Source organism: Pygoscelis adeliae, unplaced genomic scaffold, assembly GCF_000699105.1.
Source record: "Pygoscelis adeliae isolate BGI_AS28 unplaced genomic scaffold, ASM69910v1 Scaffold100, whole genome shotgun sequence".
Classification (NCBI taxonomy): Eukaryota; Metazoa; Chordata; class Aves; order Sphenisciformes; family Spheniscidae; genus Pygoscelis; species Pygoscelis adeliae.
Window position 1 is genome coordinate 2,919,794 of NW_008824034.1, and position 21,191 is coordinate 2,940,984.

Genomic DNA, 21,191 nt, shown 5'->3' on the forward strand with positions numbered 1-21,191 from the left:
GAGAAGAAGCACTACCTCCCGCTGTGGAACAACGAGGACCCCTACGGAAACATGTGGGTGGCAGACAAGCCCCAGGCGCGGGTGGACGTCGACGGTAAGCTGAGAGGAGGCGGCTGTGGAGGAAGGGGATTTAGGTGGAAACCGGCCCAGAGGCAGCCGAGCGCCCTAGGGAGGCCTGCGCTGCTGAAGCCGTCCAAAGGCGCCCGCAAAGCTGAGGAGGCGCGGCTGCTTGTGTTGCTTGTGCAGCTGGGCCGAGCTCCCCGATCAGAAGTGACCCTCCGGTGGCATTAGGCACCAGTATGAATGTGCCATACGTGTGGCAGTTCACGCGTTCATCTTGCTCTGAGAGGGTTTTTTCAGCTTTGTGAAAGGTTGACTGAAAATAGGTAGCTGTGGTGCTTGCACCTAGTCTTCTGAGGCATCAAAAACATCTGTTCCGGTAGTAGTCTCTTGGCTAGTCTGTGGGACTGGATGTTCGCACCTAGAAGCTGCCACCCAAAATACGGTCAGTGCTGAGGGGATCGGGCCAGACCAGGAAGCCTGGTGAGGAGGGAGGTATAAGTGGGACTTCTGCACAAGTGTGATGCCCTTGTAGGCTAACACCTATGCCTCTTGTAGTAGCTCTTCTCGTCCGACAACACTTCTGTGTCCTTTTAAATGTGTCATCACTCTCTTTTTCAATTAAAACAAAACTATGATGTGTGCAGATAGCTCAGAACAGGATTTCAGGGTGAATAGTATAAGCAAATGAGCCTTTTTAAATGTTAGAAACATTAAGAAAATACATGTGACATCCTGGTCTGTGCACTTTACTCCTGAAAACTTAAACGTTCAATCATGAATGCTCTTTTTTGGTCTTTTTTTTCTTTTTTTCTTTAACCTTAGTCTCCAAGCTGACTTCTCTTGGTCAGCTGGAAATGACCTGGAGAAGCAGAGTTCACTTCCATCCACTTCTTGTGAGAGTCCTGCACAAATCTAGACTAAGGTACTACGGGAAACCTGAGAAAAAACTGGATATGCCTTATCAGGTAAAGAGGGATAAATACAGAGGTTAACACTCAAACAAATAGCTGTAGGATGTTTGGAAATCATTATTCCCATATAGTAAGCACATAAAGTTAAGATTTGTGTTGCAGCTGCTTTATGTTAAAAATGCTACCTTTACAAAAATGCCGAGCCCTTTAGAGTAGGAAATGGTGAATTTATTGATTGTATGTACAAACTTTGGTGCGTGTGTTTCAGTTACTGTAGTTCAGTTGAGCTTTTTGTGAAGAAAAACATTTGGAGTTCTTAGTAGCTTAACAGCCTAAATGTTTCTGGTCTGTATGCTTTGTAAGTTGGAGTTAGTCTGTCTTGTCCAATAAAAAAAAAAGCAAACAAATTTTAACAATTTGTATCCCCTAATTCTCTCACCTGGTGACTTCCAGATAGGTTGTTTTACTGTAAAATTCTTAGTGATTTTCTTAATATGTTTTACTTGTGATATTTTTGTGTAGAGCTTCTTGGAAATGGAGGCAGGAGTTGGTCCCAGCCAGCAACTGAGCACTCACCAGCTGGTCGTTTGCTCTCCAATGCCCTGTCCAGAGGGGTGGGGGAGAGAATAGGAAGAGTAAAAGCAAGGCAAAACCCATGGGTTGAGATAAAGACAGTTTAATAAGGTGAAGGGGGAAAAAAAGGGCAAACAAGTAATGCAAAGGCAATTGCTCACCATCTCTCGCCAGCAGACCAATGCCCAGCCAGTCTCTGAACTTTGGGAAGACTAGTGGGAAGACTAGCAGCCTGTTTTATATCTGAGCATGATGTTATGTGGCATGGAATACCCCCTAGGTCAATTCAGGTCAGCTGTCTCGGCTGTGTCCCCTCCCAGCCTCTTGCCCATCCCTAGCTTACTCACTGGGGTGGCAGAGTGAAAGACTCTGCGAGCACTGTTCAGCAACAGCCAAAACATTGGTGTGTTATCAACACTATTTTAGTCACAGATCTAAAACGTGGCACCATGCAGGCTGGTACAAAAAAAAAAAACACCATCCCAGCCAGACCCCGTACAGGAGGGCAACACTTTAGAAAGAACTCCAATATAACTCATATGAATTCTTCCATGGGGAGAGAGAAGTATGAAATGTCTTAATGAAAGGCTGTGGTGTTCTCTTATTCCAAGTTTCCATTCCCTGTGCACATGAAGATAAATCTGGGTCTTTTTATTGGAGGTGCTTCTCAGTAGACAGTCTAGATGATACTCCTAACTTTCAAGGCAGTTCATCAGTCACATTTCCTGGTATTAGTTGTAGAATCAATACCCAGAGCGGATTTAGCTCAAGAAGTTAGGAGACAGATTTTACATGCTTTTTGCTTTATGCATTCCTTCTTTAGAAAGTGGTGTGTGTTGAATTGTTGTTACTAGATAAAAACCAAAGGGATAACAAAAGATTCTATGATATAATGGTTTACTTTCAAGGATGCACAGTTCATGACTAATTAGGAATATTAGAATGAACTAGCAAGTGTTGATTTGTATAATCTCTGTATTGAACTTGGAATAAGGAACAGATTTTGGAAGCAGCAAGGGGGAAAAATACACGGTGTTAGATATGTTCAAGAATGGTAATATATTAAGGAGAGTGGATGGTAGTATGAACAAAAGCAGGTGATTGAGGCTGAGAGATGAATAGGTAAAATGAAGCATTTTGATAGAGCTGAGATTTTTTTTCAGAGGATTGCTGCCTTCTATGACCGTTATAAGACTGCTTAAAAATCTTTTTCACTGCTCAGTTATGGATTAAGGGTTCACCCCGTTTAAAAAAACAATTGGGGAGAAATCTTTGTCATGAGAAAAACTTCAATGAAAAGGTAGTGGTTTGCAATGCAGATTGTTTTCTGTACTTTTTTCTTTTTTTGCTTGCAAATCAGACTTGTATTGTGTTTTGATCAAGAACGTTTAGCAAATGGTCCTGTAACATCTCAACTTCCAAAATATGTTTTTCCTTCATGGATATTTTGAAATGTTATTCTAAATGCAGCATTCTCTCTGATAAAGAAGAGTCTTTTCAGTATTGTTTCTTGTGCATGGTATTTCCCTAACCTCCTCCAAAAACCATAGAGTGAAACTGGCGTATCTACCATTACTGAGCACTGGAAAGATAAGAGTTTGGGCTGGGGTAGTTGTGGAAGAATTACTTTGTGGAAATAAGGGGTTTCTTCAACTCTAGTATTCAGTACGGGGTTTGGAACATACTCTGTATCCATTTGTAATCATCAGAGAAATTGTTCACGAGCCAATTAGCTGATGCATTATCCAAAATAAATACATACCAGAACGATGATAAATAAAAGATGAATGTATTTTGTCTCTTTTTTCTTTAGGCTTACTTTGAAGTTGCTGATGGTTCAGGCATGATGTCAATGGTTTTGTGGAATTCATTATGTCCTGAATGGTACAACAGTATGAAGGTTGGCACGGTACTTCTTCTTGAACAGTATGCTATCAAAACCAGTTACCCATTTAAAACACAGCCAACCCCAGGGGATTCACAGATGAAGAGATTTGCTACAATTGGTTAAGTATTGCAGAAACCTGTTTTGATTCAATCAAATATAGCTGTAAAAAGGTAGCTCTTCATAGAAATAAAATAGAAAGTGATCCATTGCTGACACTAACTGATAAGGTATATATCCTTAAATATTAGCTCTGAAAGGTGTCTTAGCACCCAAGTTCTTATTGTTCCCTGTTTATATTTGGATCATGTCTACAAAGTTTATTGCCACAATTAGTTAAAACCTTTATTAAAAAAAAAAAAATATCTAATCCCTGATTTCAAGTGTTGGGGTCATAAAGACAGGCCTCTGGTACTGAATTTTAATCTGATTCTACTTCCTGATTAAAAATACCAATATGGTTTGTGCACTGCTCACACCTTCTTCCAGGTCACTGAAGCACGTTGTCACCTGATCTGACTTTAGATTTTAGTGTATATGGTCAAGGCCCAGAGTATCTGCAAAGCTCCGCTGAATAAAGTGTTGCATTGATGAGTGCTGTCTGTGCTGAAACAGCAGCGCCATGGGAGTGCATATGTGAAGAATGTTCCTTGACTATGAGAAAGTATTTTCTTACCTGCAGTTGTTTAGTGTGACAGATATTCAAAGGAGCTATGCTACAGAAATACGAGTGCTGCAATATAACAGTAATAGCCTTTTCAAATTGGATTTGGTCAACGTGTTTTTTTTCTCTCCTACTTCACTGAACATGTGTTCTTTCCCCTTTTGTGCTTTTATACTCAGAACAAAATGACAGCCAACATTCAGAAAATTCAAATAACTTCCTTGAAACAAGCAAATATGTGTGTTAGTGAAGGATGATGTATGTATAATAATTTATTAATGATGATGGTTTCCTAATGCGGTTGCTACAGTGCACAAAAATAAACAGTATTTTCACTGCTAGAAGCAGTGTATTTTCTGCCTAATGTATCTTTGCCTTAAAACCAGATCTTAATGCCCGAAGTGTTTGTGATGAGTTGGCAGGAGAGAGAAATATTTAGCCAGGAATGGAAGTTTGTGAGGGAAGCTGATGATGATTACAAGCCAGCCCTGAAAACAATTATAATTGCCACAAAACCTTTCCACAGGAAAAGGACAGAATAAAATATGCCGTCTGAGGTGACTTTCTCTATGGGCAAATATCACTTCATTTTAATGGCTCCATTCACACTACACTACTGATTTCTGCAAGCATTATTGGGGTAGAAATGTTAATGAAGAGATCAAAATGGAAAATTAGGCCAGTGGGCTGTAAATGGTAATAGATGTGTAATGGAAGAATTAAAAATCAGTCTATGGTAAAGTGGCGTATTTTCAGACTGTGGATAAACTGTAGAAATTACTAGTCTTTGGTTCATATCAACGTATGTACAGTATCTTATTTCTTTTCCCAGCCCAAAGCTCAGAATTTTGTCTTAATATTAACTTACAAAGCACATAATACCATGCGGTGGATCTTATGCCCATATATCCTGTAAGAAGAGAGTCTAAAGAGAACAGAATATCCAGAAAAATTTCTAGATCAGTTATAAAATCGATTTTATGCAACTTCTGGTGCATGGGGGTTTTGTTGTTCAGATGGAGTAAAATTTAATGCCTCACTAATTACTCCATCGATATAAATATCTCTGTATATGCCCCGTATGGGGCAGTATTACATTCCTTTTTTAAGCATGCACAATGAGTGCTCCAAAAGTTCTTCAGCTAGCTAGTTAAAGCAATCAATTACACTGAATTGCTTAAGTAACAATTACTTTTTTCATCATCTAATTCCAATTTATCATTCCATCAAATCCCAACTTTACAGTGTTTTCTTACATTTTACAACATTTACAGTTGAATGGTTGTATCTGGAGAGTTAACAAGGCCACAAGGGAAAGGGCTTTCCAAATTAAGAGTTCTTGCAAGACAGTATGCTTCTGGCGTATTCCTAGATTTCTGGGAAGCGAGTTCTGCATTGCTTGCTTCTGTTTGGAGCAGCAGCATTGTATGACATGCTGAGAGGTGCTGTTTCAGGACCTAAAATCTTTGGAGCTTAAATAGTTAGTACCAACACCTTGAATTCCACTGCTAGGCAATGTGTGCATTTCACAGATCACTGAATTTATGTGGTACTGAGGAAAACTGCTGTTTCTAATAGCCTAGAATGACCTTAGCTTCTGAATCACACCAGGGTATAGTCCTGAGTTGAGTATATGACTTTCATCTAATCTCAAAATGACAAAACAATTGATAAATAGGTTTGATGCATGGGAAAGTTTTGTTTTCAGGAATTTTCTCTGAGATACTGTCCTAAAACACCATATGCAAAACCGCAGTTGTCCTCCAAATACATTTCTAGAAAGCAGCAGCCAAAAGAAAATTGTTAAGTAGAGGGTCTGATTTCAAGTATAACACCTTCCTAATGTTGCACTTTTAAGGTGAGGGGCCAGATATAATTATATAAACAATTGTATACAGTATTTATACCTATTTAATTACTTTTCTGGGTGCATTATTTGAATAACACCTTACCCAAACACAGGCATCTTGTAGAAACTTCATCAGAATCTGTTTCTCTCATACCAGCAAGATTTGTCTTGTTATAAGAGAGACAATAGAGTACCACCTTGTGTATTCTAGATGCTGAAGCCATTCCTCCTGTATTTTTTATCTGCTTGCAGAACCCCCGCTTTCCCCAATGCTCCACCATGTTTGTTATTCAGCATCTAAACAGTCTGCTTAATAAATTAAATTTTTCAGGTGCTATAGAGTAGACATGAACAGTCCTTTTGTTTTCCTCCACGGCCATGGTGTATTTCTATCATATTAATAACTACCTGAGCTGGTATCAGATGTGGAAGTTCTCATCTGATAGTTCTGTTTTACTTCATTGTCTGCAAGTCAATTTTAGACCTCAGTAACATTTGAGAATGAAGCTAGCGTAAAAAGTACTTCGTATCTAATCAGTATTGTAGTATTAGTTTCTGTTGCTGGTTTTGAAATATCTGGCTGGCTGGGACTAATTGTCTCATGTAGGGAATTGGAAAGTTTAACATTGCTCAGATTATGAAATTGCACTGTTGAATGCTGTACCTGAATTCCTTACTTTATTTTGATGAAAACATAAAGTCAGAGGAATTGATTAATAATTTCACAAGCAGTGAGACAAAGTTGGAATATTTCATTTAAGAAACTTTACCCTGTTTTTTTTGTGGGTTTTTTTTCAGTTTTTTTTTAATTTGTATTCATGCCTTAAATGTTACTGACTTTTTTTTTTCTTTGTCAGAAATCAGCCTTAATGTTCGAGACCCTCCTACTAAAATAAGTATTATTCCAGAAGAAATGGTGAAGCCAGAGTGGGGATTACCTGAAGTTAAATATCGGTTTATCACAAGGTAAAATAGAATTTTGTTGGTTGTCAAGCTGGAACTTAAATTTCATTACATTGCACTGCATGTTAATTGGAAATGTTTTATGAGAAGTTTCTGAGAAAGCTTTAGGTTTTGTTATTAACAAATACCCACATTTTTCTTCTGTTTTGGTTTCAGGTCAGAACTGGATGACTTACCAAACAATCATTCCTGTGATGTTATTGGTCTTGTGACATTTGTAGGAAGGGCTGAACGAGCAAGAAAGAGAGGTTTTTCTATAAATATGACTTTCAGAGTTTATCAAACAATTTTTAACTTTCTGAAGATATGCTTATACATTTTTCTTAATATTTGTTTATATAGAACATGGTGAAGACTTCTGGCTCTATCGTTGGGCACATGCCATTGATGGGACTTCAGACCAACCATTCATACTGGAATTATTTGCAACTTCTCAGCCGGATGTGTTTGAGCATATTCACCCAAGTATTCAGCTCTCTATAATACTTATTCGTAATTATTTATAGTGTTTTTCTAGTTGTTTGCTAATTCCAAATTCTGAGTACAATTGCCACTGAATAAAAAATTGCCATGGTTTATCTCCTCAAACAGAAAATCGCTGATCAGAAATTAAAATTTAAAAATAAAAAAATTAGTTTAAATATTTGAAACCCTTATCATATTGCAATCTGTCAGTTAGCCTAAACAAATAGATGGGCAGCTGGGCCTGGGGCTCATCTGATCTCGTTAATTTCACCAGAAACTTAAGTGAAGAACCTGGGGCAACATCTCTTGCATCAGAGGCAAATAAAGGCAGCAGCTGGTCAAATCTATTACTCCTTTTGTCCTGTAAATAAGTGGTTTTTTATAGACAGGAATAATTTAAGAGGATTGGAGAAAGGGAGAGGTGAAAGTGGAAAAGCTTCATTTCTTTGAATAAATATTTTTTGGCCAAACAGCAGTCGTGACCCAGCTGTGTTAGTTATTGCATGTGAGCTAAGAATGATAAGTTTCAAACAGGAGAATCCTTAATTAAGGATTTTAAAAGAGCTTTAAATATTTCCTCTTGCCTTCTTTCTCTTCTCCTCCAAGCACTCATCCTTCCATTAACACTGGTTGGTGTCACGTGCATTTTTTATATCATATGATGCAGGACCAGCTGCACAACCCTGTTAAAGATTATGGCTGCATTCATCTTGAGTGTTCTGGGGAAATGACAAAGAATGACATTCCAGTGTTTAACTGAGATATTATCAAAAGAGTGAGTTTGTAGTCTGTTTAGAAGTTTTGCAGTGCCATGTCATGATTTCTTGTGCTTTCCATGATTTTATGCTTTTTATCCTTAAGAAACACAGCCATCTGATATCCATATTTTTACTATTTGTTTCATTGATATCCTACCAGATGAAGTATCTCATGTTTTGGTCCTAATATGTGTGCTGAAATTTCCTTGCATGGTTATTAAATTGAAAATTTAATTACATCTTCATACTGTGATTTATAACGGAGGCTCAATACATGCTGAAGCATTTGTAGGGTCAAGAACTAAAATGTCTTGTTTAGAGCACTTAATAAAATTAATCCAGTGTGTGTCAGTCAGTCTTGACATTCTAAAATCAATGAAATATCAGGAAAAAAACCGAAGGGTTTTTTTTTTCCCTCCAGTGACATATTTGGTGTGTACACAGATGAGAGTGGTACGGGACCTCACTGAGAATCCTTCCAGCACAATTTACCTTACAACTTCAAATGAAAGTCAAATATTCATTACAGGTAACTTAAACTAGTTTTAGTTTTATGTAGTTCTCATCTTATTTCTTTGGAAAGGGTATTTTCATTTTACAACAAAATAATCAGTGCATAGTGTCAGTTTCCCTGTCAGAAATAACTTTGAGTTAATAATGAAATACCATTGCAAAACGAAAAAGGCAAATTGCATTCTTGTGAGGCATTAATGGGTGTATCTTATGAAAAGTACCTAAGTATTATTAGGTTAAGTCATAAGTTTACTAATTCTTTCAGACTCTTTTAATCCTTTGATAGTGTAGCAATACAGATTACCACTTCCTTAAAAACATTAAAAATCACTTGCAGCTTTTCTGGCTTACAGATTTCCTTATTACAAAAAAAAAAAGGGGGTAGAGTTGTCCTAAATTTATCTTAGCTAATCTTTTTCACCAAATATTTGGAGAGCTATTATGTTTCATCTTTCCCAATGTGCAGGGCCTTATGCAGACCACGTGTTCTGGGAAGGGATGTGGTGCGGGGCTGCACTGAACGAGCGTTCCTTCTCGATAGTCTTGTTTGAATACTCCCATCTGCAGTTACAATACTCTTTACGGCCCTGTGATACTGCACGCTAGATACCACCAGTCAGCGTGTCACAGGCAGGACCAGGCACAGCTGTTTATAGTATATTTGCTCTTGAATCAGGAGGCAGGTGATAGCAGTGCTGCAGGCGAGTGATGTACTGGCCTAATTGCAAGGGAGTATAAGATGCAATAGGTGTCTCTTTCCTGTGTTTGTTTATCCAGCTCATTTCTTCAGTGTTCCTAGCATATCAGTCACCCAGTCTGAATCTTTCCGCTGACAAGTAGGAATAGAGAAAAATATGTGCTTTTAGCACACGTGTTCACAGGTACCTGAACATAGTCAGTTCGATACGCATGGTCTTTCCTGACAAGCTGGGTAGGGTGTTTTGTGCTTAACTGAACTAGCAAAGCAAGCTAGTCTTTTTGTTAATAGGTTTCTAATGATTTAATTTACTCCTAAATGAAGGGTTTGAGAGGTTGTTTTTTCCCTTTGCTTTCCTTCGGTATATTTTGTGCTTAATTTTCTAATTAAATACTTCAGCTTTCCCCCACCCTAGCTTTAGTTCATTTTATGTCTGTTTGGGTCCTAAATGAGAACTACAGCTGGAGATTGCAAACCATTGGATAAGATCTATTTCAGTTCACAGCTTAGATGTAGACATGGTCAGATTACAATTTATTTGATAAAACTGGTATTTAGTCCATATCTAGGTTTTAAACCAGCCAACAATGAACACATACCTTGCCAATTACCTGTCAGTAACAATCTTGGCTGAACCCTATGAAGATGATTTACCTTCTCTTTCCTGCTAATGAAACAATTTCTGATCATTTTATTTTTTTGTATGCTCCTGTGAGAAAGTGTTCTAGTAGCATTTTTGCTAGTTGTTTTATTCCTGTCTATTACTTAACATTTGTCTAACTTTCAGCATCAAATGCAAGTGTTAGTCAAGGAAGTCAAGATACTAATTTCATAAAACACCGTTGACTAGTGGAAAGATGTCTTTTGTATTTTCTAGCCCAGTTTTTCTTAATTCATTTTTTCTACATAGTGTTCAGGATAGTTTCTAGATGAGAACGGATGACAGTAACCTGCTTTGGTTTTGATACCTGATTATTTTTGTTTTAAAAGGGTGGCACAAGGGCCAGCCATACACCAAGGATACCAAAGTGAAAAACTTCATTCAGTGGACTAAAACACAAAGCGAAGCTGATCAAATGAAGAAAACTGTCATTGGTGGCTATTATCCTTTTCCACGGCCTCCAAATAACTTTTTGAAATACTGTAAAAACAATAAAGGTATCGTACCGTCAAATGTCTTTAAGATTTGTAGCCTTTTTCAGTTCAGTCTTACTCCAAGCATTTAAAGCATCAGTTAAAAAGCAACACAGTTACTACTAGTCATTACACAAGTTTGTAATGTCATTTAAGAAAAACTCCCTTTCATGACTAAATGTATCATAGGCTAAATCTTCACCTTACAGGAAGTATCGTGGCACCGTTAGCTGCAGGAGAACTGTAGCAGCTTACATGAGCTACAGATCTGCCCGGAAGTTTTACTCTGAATATTCAGTTATACTGAAGAATACAGTGAATTAGAAATTTCACCTGAAACAGAAATTGCGTTATCTGATAAAGCATACTAAAAGATGCTTGTGAGCTAGAAAGGTTTATCCTTTAAATTTTTTTCCATGTGATGTGAACAATGAAAAGATTTAAAATGCTTCAAAAATGTAATTTTAAATAAGTTTAATATTTAATAACAAATTTCTTTTGAGTCTTGCGCTCAGACATTTTGATATTGTATTTCTTTAAAACTTGTTTATGGAAATTTCTTTTTTGCAGTTGAATCGGTTTTGAAAGCCGCACTACAGAGAACACAAGCGCATTGCTGTTCAGGGAATAATTAGTGCCATAAGATACATCAGCTGCAGCAATGCAGCTGAAGAAGCCTCAGGAGTGGAACTTGTTCAGGTACAGTGTTTGAGAATTAACGCTATAGCACTGAAGCAACTATGATCGTAATTAGAATGGAGAATGTTGCATTTGAGTTCAGAACCTAGTTACATTGTCTCTTGATTAACTTCATTTGCTATTTTGAGAGCAAAATTTTTGGAAGTCATAATTTAGAACTTTTTAAAAAGCAATGATTCGGTGCTTTTCTGAAAGTGTTGTGACAGTCCTCCGTAAAACTACATAACTGTTTAGAAGTTACTAGTTTGACTGACTGAATAACCTAATGTAAATTAGAAGGTGGGAGAGGCAACTACTGCGACATGCTTACTGTCACTTTCTAGACAGAATTTATCTTATTGCTATGATTAGAAGATAATTTCTGCTAGATAATAATGTAACTTTCAGAAGGTAGGGTAAATTGTTCTGTTCCTTTAAAAGTTATTTTAAAATTTGCAGGGTTTTGAGTTGGAAGCAATAGCCTTAAGTGCTTTGAAACTCTTAAAACAATTAACTGTTGTTGCAGAAAGATACTTCTCAGTCTCTTGAAAGTTCTGCTATGTCCGAAGAAGATGGTGTTCACAAGGGAAAAAACACCAACCTTCAAAATAAAGAAGTTAAGTCTTTTCTGGGGTCACATAGCGCTCCTGGGGAAAAACATCAGCACCAAGCTCTACTGTCAAAAAAGAGTTCGGTCAAGAGAAAGATACCGCGCAGATTAAATACAGATGCAGAACAGTAAGCTCTCTTCATAAATATGTAGTGGATCTCCTAAAAAGTGTTTACAGAAATTAGTTCAGAGCCCAGGCCATAGAAAATATATAAGAAAGCTTTAAAAGCATATATAGTTTAATCTTTAAAAGGTAGTTAGGTACTTTTCCTAGCATCAGGTGATGACAGTTATACTGTTCAGGCTAATGGAGGATTGATTAAAGCAGGTGTCTGGTTTGCAATCCTCTCTTCTGATTAATATTTATGCTACTTTGTTGTTAATCTCACAGATTTGAAATCAAAGTAGTTAATACTTGAACTGTATATAGGTTAGTGACATAGCCGTGGAACAAGCAACAGTTACAGTGGTGTGAGGAAATAAGATTTCTTCACTGAAAATGCAGAATCAGGATCTGGTAAACCTGTTCCTTAATTTCAAAGATACCTTATTTTTTTCTTTCTGGTTAATGGAATGTACTGCATGTAGCTGTAACTTGCTGTCAGAAGGGCAAGTAGTGGTCATGTGCTAACCTAAAGGCTTGAAATAACTAAATAACTTGTAGTACTATGGCTCTGCTTGTGATGGGATTTCATGAAATTGTATTGCATCTAGTCAGACATAGACAAAGGATATCAGTCTGATATAAGGAAATGGAATAAGACAAAATAATTTGTCTGATACAACAGTATTAGGTTCAAGAGTAAAATATGTGTTTGTATAAGATTGCCCCTTTTTGCAATGTTTGTGCAAAATCTAATGTCCCCATACTTAGTATTAAAAGCCTGGTGTATACATTGACAGATATAATGTTCCAAAAATCTAGCCAGTCATGTCTTTTTTTTGTATTGGATTTCTCATGCTGTAAAGGGTATATTTTTCTTCTCGACTTCTCACATCCAAAAGTCATAATGTGGGAAGAGGGTGGATATTCAGAATATTTTGAGGGAAAATGAGATGAAATAGAATTAGGATTGAATGAAAACTTAACACTAAGAAAACCCTGGTGAATAGAAGTTCTGTCTTGGCAGTGTTACGGCAAACTTGTTAGTGGATTTCTGTTCCGTAAGGAAAATTCCAACATTTGAGTGTCTTAGGTTCGTCTGCCTGAAAGAAAAACATGCATGTTCTTTGCTTTGTGTATTTCCATTTAACTAAATACTGTAAAATAATGATGAATTTTCTACTTTAAGGGGAAGTGCATCTGTTATTCCTGTACCGTCTTACCCCTATTTCACACGGTCTGCAAGAAGAAAATTTGGGTAAGTCATGTGAAGTTAAAATTATGTTAAGTAATTGCAACGATGAAACAAAGATATTTGAAGTGAAACTTTTACAGGTCAAGAATCTGTATGGAAGTGAAATGAAAGAACAGATCAGCGTAGAGTTTAATATTTTCTATTCACTTTCTCTGCACTGATTCTAGTTCAAATATATTGGATTATTTTATTCTGAAACATAATTTTGAATGTGTTATTAAACATATTTTTATATTGTTACTAGTACTACTTAGGGAATATATAGTAACAGGGGTCCATCATGGTAAGCAGAGTAATATATGTAGTCTTTGCTTCAGAGAGATTACAGTTTAAGTAGGAAATTCAAAGGCAGGAGGGAGGGATGTTTGATTAGCAAGCAGAGTGAACAATGTAATAGCATTAATGGATTTGCTAGCGGTGGTTGAGCTATACATCATCCTTGGTGCTACAGAGGTGTAAGTATAGTTGTCCCTGAGAAGCCCCTTGGCTCCTTCCACTACCTGACGCTCAGTCTTTGTTGAACTCAGTTTGCATCCAGAGAAGGATTTTTTTTAAGAAAATCCAGGTAGGAATTTCAAATCCAGGGCCCTGACAAGTCTAGAACCTAATGAAGTAGCTACAAATGGGAAATTATTAAGAAAACTGAATGACTGTTTTTATTTGCTAGTCTGGGGTAAAAAGCTACTTTCCTTTGTGCATTTTTTTTTAAGGGCCATAAATTCTTGTCATTTGTTCCAAGCGCAGCTCAGGTAACTTGAATGTTTGAACTCTTTGGTGTCAGTAACTTCAGATGTTTAGGTTTTTTGGCAGCAGTGATTTGGGCTTGTGTCATGAGTATGTATACCCCTCAGTTGCCACCTTAGTTTACTATTAGCACCTCTTCCTTCCCTGCTAAAACAAAGAATTGTGGTGCTAAGGATATAGCAACAACAGTAATGATGGAGTTGATCATAACTTGTTGACCATTCTGCCAGTATTACTGCCCTAAAAGCATGCCTATTTTCTTGAAAAATGTTTCTTGGAAGCTAATTTGCAAAAGCTTTTTCTGTGGGATAAACAAGGCTCTTTTGAGCCCATGTCTGTTGTTTCCTCTGGTCCTCTTGGTAGATACTGTATTTTCTAGGGGAGATGGTTGCCTGGCTCTGCAGCCCATTCATTAAAAGCATGACACTTGGCTTTAAGGTCACATCTCTGCAGGTGGTGCAGGAGTTTGCAGGGACTTGTGGCACAAATCCATAGGAAAATCAGGAGGTTTTTTTGAATGTGAGGACTCCTGTTTTCTTTCGCTTGCTGAGAAATGTTCCATTTTTTCTTGGGGGTGGAGGGTGGGAAGAATGTTTTCTCCCCATTTCTTAAAAGTGAAGCAAAAAGTTAAGGCATGTTTACTTTGTTCTCTGCTTTTCTCAATCTGCTACTCTCCTCGCTACCTGTGTGTCCACTCTATGCCATTAGTGCTAGAACCCCAACTAAAGGAGGAGAAAGTCTGTGTTGGATTATGGAAAGCTGTTTCACTCTATATAATTAAAAGGTAACTTGTGTATTTCTGTAATTAACTATGAAGTTGTGCAGAATTCTCCAAATTGCAGAAGAAAAATAGAAAGTTAGCCTGACTTACCTTAAAATTGCATTGTTTTCTGTTCTGTTGCTTAAAAGTAGCAGAATGTCAGCTCTCACTGAAATATTTTAATACATTGATGAAATAACAGTAGAGATATTTTTGAAGTACATATTCTAGCTTAGATTATTTTGCATCAAGTATTTTGTGCAGTTTTTCAGCATGTGGTTGCATTTTATAAGTTTTTTTGTTTTTAAATTGTGAAAACTTATTTTAAGGCTCTTTATTGACAGCCTCAGTTCCTACATTTCTGAGGTAACTTATTTATCTGATTATTAAGGGTTTCAGAAAGAACAAGGTAAGAGGAAACTGGTTAATTTGATATTATTGTTGATATTTGTATCCTTGCTAGTAGAGATATTCAACATAAATGTGCTTTTAAGCATTTAATATACCCTAAAGTAGTTTAATTTGTAGCTTATTGTGAATGGGGAAAGATCAGGAATTTCAGAAAGGCTTATTTTTATGTGGAAGTGGAAAAAAACACAATAGTTTTCTTAGCATTTTAATCTTTGTAAGTTTAGCACTGCAGTTACCATGGAGTTGCTGGTGCACTACATGCTCACGCTTTACACTGCTTGAAAGTTACTTGTTTGTATGCTTCTATCCTTGCAAACTTCTAAATGTTTATGTAACTTAGACCCTTTTCTCCTTTTTCCCTCCCCTCTGATGAGAGCTAAGGAATGGGGATTCTATAATATGGGGAAATTCAGCTTGAGGTTTGCATGACTGAAAGTTTCCCAGAATTTGATGTTTCCTTCAGACCCCTTTTTCACATAAATGAGAATTTTTCAGGGAGAAACTGATAGACATCAACAGTCAATTTGTGTAGACTTGTCAAATTATTGTAGAAGGCTGTTTGGTTTCGCTGTTACTTGCCGTGGTAGATGCATATACTAAAATGGTGTCATGACAGTTAAGTTGATTTCAAACCAGTCTATAAAATCAGGCTTCTACCAGTTATATCAGTGAGTGGGGTGTTTTGTTTTGTTGTTTTGAGGCACTTTAATCCCTTGCATCATTTGGACATAGCTACAAGTTGTAACTATTTTCTTTCTTAATTTTTTTATCCCATTTAGTCCCAGCATTTAGGAAATAGGTGTGAAGCACAAGACATGCTTATTTTCCCAATATTTTCTAAAAGTATTCATCTGCCATCTATTTTGATTAACGTTATTTTCGTTGACAATACTTTAAAGTAAAATGACTGAAAAGGTGAATACCAGTGCACCTGGAAACACTGAATGAAGGCTTTTTTGCAAGTGGGCATCTGTGGAAAGGGGAGTCTGCAGGATGCAGGCTGGGAATAGCAAATTTGGCATGGCACAAGTTCTCATAAAGCTGGCATGGGCAAAATAGGAATGTGGGTGTTTTGGTGTACAACAGCCACAGCATATTGCAGTAAATGGAAGGACTTGGGTTCTGTCAGGTGGCATGCAGACATACTGGCTGGCAAAGAAGCATATAAACTGTGTGTATAGACAAGTAGGTTTCCCTGATGAACCTAGCTCAAGTTACTCTGTACATGCATCCAGCACAAAGCAGTCCTGTAGGAATAACATGTCAGGCAGGTAGGAGAAATCATCCCAGCTACAGGTCTGTGAAAGAAGTTGGGAAAAATTGTGACAAGTTATTTTCATATTTTTCAGAGGCTCTACTAGCTCTAAATCAGAGCCTATTCACCTCCAAAACTAGACAATTTTAAAAGAAAAAGACACCATTTCCATAATATCAACTTGTCAGCAGTGTGACTTGGTTTAATCCTCTGCTTTAACGAAGAGGGAGGTTGGCATGTATCTAACTTGACATGTTGATTTCTGAGCAAGCCTTTCCAAACATTGTGCTAGATTTTCATGTCTCTCGTTGGAAAGTCCGAGTCTCCAAAGTGAGATTTAGTTTTGTGGACATTAATTTTTAATTAGACTACTTTTGTTAATACTTTTGAAAATATCGTCTAACAGCTTGAAAATGTATTAATATAGCTGGTATGTAGATGTTCAATTTATTGTTATGCATACACAGTAATTACTTTCCATGATGGTTCTTGTAAAAGGAATTAATTCTTCATAAGGTACTATTTTCATGGAAACATTCTTTTATCTAGAAATAATACCATAGGAAGCACAATGTAATTACTGAATTATAATTTTTAGAAAGAGACAAACTTTCCTGCTACCTTTCATCAGAAAACATATAAAAATACCACTGCATAAACATCTTGCATGTATCTTTCTGAGGTTGCCCTGGACCTCAAAATTCGAAAAATACTACAAAGTCACATAGAAACACATACAAATTTTCATTTACCAAACATTTTCAACACAACTCTGCTCAGAAGCTAGGGTGGGTGGTGGGAAGCAAGTAGGGTCATGCTGTTTTAAAGTTCTCTATGTGGCAGCTTTTTTTTTTTTACAAAATTACGTGGCTGAAACCTCAATTGCACAGCTTGTGCTGCTTAAGTGAGGATTCTTTTGTGCCTGGAGCTGGAGATCACAAGAAGGTCACTCCAGTACTTAGCCCACACAGTGATGATAGTGCATTTCATAAAATGTACTTTCATACTCAAAACCCACAATGTATTTCCTTTTATCTTTTCACTAGATTTTAGATATTTTCCATTTGTTATGAGACATTGACATGAAATTTTCAAGATATATCCTAGTATGAAATGGGAAAAATTGAAAAAAAAAACCCAACTGTAAATCCTTATGACTGAAATACAGAATGTCCCGCTAAACAGCATGTTCGTCTTTTGTTCCTTTTTCACTGTCTGTATATTGTCCCTGTGTATTTGCAGTTACAATATTTTATTACTAACTACTTTGGTAGTCTGGAATGTTAATGGTACCTTAACAAAGTCTTGCCTATGTCTCAGTTATTTGTGATGCAAGATAATCAAGATAGTCTTTTTTCCTAAGTTTATTCAGACATCACGGTGAGTTTATAGTAAGAGGAATGGAGCAAAGAAGAAAGGAATAAATGGGCCTAAGAGCTAATTTTACCATGTTGTGGCTGCAGAGTATCTGTTACATTTTTCTCCTGCATAATATCTTAGGGAATTCATTAGAGATTATTAGAGAATAGTTGCTTACCATTAATTCAAAATGTCATGGTTAAAAATGAAAGTATAACAAAAATCTAGTTTGCTTGATTGAACTGATTGTTACAACAACGTATTATATCCAAAGGAAAATATATATTTGGAATTTCTCTATCATTTTGGATTCTGGAGTGATGACGCAGCTCCATTCATGCTTTGTTTTTGACTGCTGAATAGTGCTGATATGAGAGTGCAGCAGGATGCTGTGCAACCGTTTTTTAGAAACAAGTCATAAACCTGTTCGCCATCTGTGATGTTCAGCTTTTAGTGTCACACATGCTATTTCCAGTAGGTGCCCACTAGAGGGCAACAAACACTGTTTTTTGAGTGTAAAATACTTTCCTAGCTACATCATAAAGCAAAGAAATATAGCAGTTCTTGTCCTAAGCTCTTCAGAACTGATATACTGAGCATAGTAGGTCTCCTTACGTCAAGGTGCTATATTCCAAGTCTCGTGGTGTGAAACCACGTACTAGTGCTCACTCATTCGAGCTTGTATCATTTATCACTAGAAATCTGTCAAGGTTTGAACTTTTGCTGCATAGTGTTTGAGGTTAAATAGGTTTTAAATATATATACACTATAACTTTCTTTTTATAGCTTGGATGAATTTCAACATGAAGATTCTGTGCAAGATAAAAATGGACAGGCTGTATCAGACAGTTTACAGTACTGCACAGGTACGTTGCAAATAGTTGTTACATTAACCTTAGGAGGTTTAAGCCTACTTCTCTTCAGGTCCAGAAGAGGCAACAAAGATATCCTTATAACCCTTGTTTGTCAAGACAGCTCTTCTGTACATCTGGCTGCATCAACCTCTAGAGAGCCACTGTAGCAACGTATTGTTAATGTCATTCTGCTCAGTCATGTCCCTGATGTGTTCTAAAGGGTGGCTGGAAGGACAGTGTTGGGCTGTTTCCCAGTATGGGGACTAAATTCTCAGTGTTGCTTTATACAAGTTTTAAGTTAGTTTTGTACCTCAGAAGCACTTAGTAACGTAAGACCTCACGTTTTCTGTTGGCAGTTTTCTTGCTATAGTGATCTGCATGTGATAAAGTTGTCCCGCTCCGGGAAGGTAGCCCCAAAACTATACGAGTACCTAATTAAAAAGACAAATACAAGAGGTGGGAGGAAAAGGGTGAAACATACAAGCCAGTAATAAGAATGATGTTTGGTTTAGGGATTTTGCTAAGTTAATGTTATTAATTTTTTCTTTCTTCCTCTGCAATTGAAAAATAAACCCGTGTTCCATGCAGTTAGTTTCCTGATACCTATTTTTGGATGAAGGAAGAAGTCTAATTTGTCAGTTGTCATTATGTGCAGCTTGCTGTGGTTTTTTTCATGCAAGTATTTTGACATGTTTTCCTCTTTTCAAAGCTAACTGAATATACTCTGAGTCATGTAATTTTGTCTAAAAGTTTGTCTACTACTAGCATCTGTCCCAACATTTACTTCTATGTACAGCTATATTATGTGTAATGTTGTCCATTCTTTTATTTTTGCAAAGCCAGCAGTTCATCTTAATTTAGTAATGACCTCGATAGGTTTTCTTTGTAGCCTATTGATGATGATCTACTCCATTGTGCTGCTTTAAAGCAATAGAAATTACAGCGAATTTTCTCAAATGTTTCATATATTTAGAGACTGAACTGATGAGGAAACTTTCAAACTGGAGAAAAATTTGTACAGGTAACTGTTTAAAGTGAAGTTTTATTCCAGAGAAAGAGCAGCTTCAGGTACTATGTAGAGATCTGTTCTTCAAAAGTAAGAAAACATATCCGTAAGCAAGTTTGATAATTAATTACTTTATTGGTTGTTAGTCTTCGGTGAAATTTCTTGTTGCATTTAAAAACAAGAAATCAAATTGAGTGTTCTCACCTGAAATTATTTTACAGGAATTTCTGGTAGCTGTAGTGTTTATTGTGCTATGCTGTTACTCTCTCTGGAATTGTTGTGATATCATGTAGATCTCATGAAATGAACGCATGTATGCGGTTTCAATCAGTTGGTTTAAAAGGCTGGTTTCAAAAAAAAAAAAAAAAAAGGATGTGAAGATGTACAGTGAAATACATGCCTCATTTTTTAACTAGTAAAGAAATCTTGCATTAGATACTTACATTTAGATATTTATATCTAAAATACAGATACATTTGGATACTTTTATTCTTAAATTAAAATATCATTTACACTGGTTTTTCCTCACTGCATGTGAAACCCTATTTAACTTCAGTTGGCTGATATTTTGAGTGTAGTCCAAAATAAATGAATCAGTCTCTCATCTAATGTAAGTATGCAATAATTATGTGAATATGTTAGTAAATGTAGCTACTAAACATTTGCACATATTTTTCTCACATAACGTCACTCCTACTGGCAATATTATTAGTCTTATAATAAATACTAATTGTTTAGCTGATGCTAGTTTTATCTACATAACAGCAGGTTTATATTTTGCTTAACAAGCCTACTAATCATAGTGTCTGTGTCAAAGTGAACGCTTTTCTATGCTGTGTTCCTTCAGATTTTGAAGATACCTTTCTTTTTGCTGTGTTCTGAGATTGTATATCAATTACTTACATATGATATAGTTATTTTTCCATTTGCTTATATGCAGGTCATAGGTACCATATAAAATCATAGAATCATAGAATAGTTTGGGTTGGAAGGGACCTCTAAAGGTCATCTAGTCCAACCCCCCTGCCATGGGCAGGGACATCTTCAACCAGATCAGGTTGCTCGGAGCCCCGTCCAACCTGACCTGGAATGTTTCCAGGGATGGGGCAGCCACCACCTCTCTGGGCAACCTGGGCCAGTGCTTCACCACCCTCAGCGTAAAAAATTTCTTCCTTAGATCTAGTTTAAATCTACCCCCCTTCAGTTTAAAGCCATTCCCCCTTGTCCTGTCGCAGCAGGCCCTGCTAAAAAGTTTTTCCCCGTCTTTTTTGTAAGCCCCCTTTAAGTACTGATAGGCTGCAATAAGGTCTCCCTGAAGCCTTCTCCTCTCCAGGCTGAACAACCCCAACTCTCTCAGCCTTTCTTCACAGGAGAGGTGTTCCATCCCCCTGATCATTTTTGTGGCCCTCCTCTGGACTCGCTCCAACAGGTCCGTGTCTTTCTTATGCTGAGGGCTCCAGAGCTGGACGCAGTACTCCAGGTGGGGTCTCACCAGAGCAGGGTCGAGGGGCAGAATCCCCTCCCTCGACCTGCTGGCCACGCTTCTTTGGATGCAGCCCAGGATACGGTTGGCTTTCTGGGCTGCGAGCGCACATTGCTGGCTCATGTCCAGCTTTTCATCCACCAGTACCCTCAAGTCCTTCTCGGCAGAGCTGCTCTCAATCCCTTCATCCCCCAGCCT

The 21,191-nt window shown here is 37.2% G+C and overlaps 1 protein-coding gene across 1 annotated transcript in view; it reads left to right on the plus strand.

Moving 5' to 3' along the window:
- Window positions 1-21,191, plus strand: part of LOC103923104 (chromosome unknown open reading frame, human CXorf57) — a 29,459-nt gene that overhangs the window by 2,726 nt on the left and 5,542 nt on the right. The window contains 13 exon segments of the mRNA XM_009331358.1: window positions 4-94; window positions 886-1,028; window positions 3,361-3,553; window positions 6,803-6,911; window positions 7,065-7,156; window positions 7,251-7,373; window positions 8,553-8,660; window positions 10,332-10,499; window positions 11,046-11,064; window positions 11,066-11,174; window positions 11,680-11,891; window positions 13,056-13,124; window positions 18,437-18,516. Of these exon segments, the coding sequence (XP_009329633.1) occupies window positions 4-94; window positions 886-1,028; window positions 3,361-3,553; window positions 6,803-6,911; window positions 7,065-7,156; window positions 7,251-7,373; window positions 8,553-8,660; window positions 10,332-10,499; window positions 11,046-11,064; window positions 11,066-11,174; window positions 11,680-11,891; window positions 13,056-13,124; window positions 18,437-18,516 (1,516 nt within the window).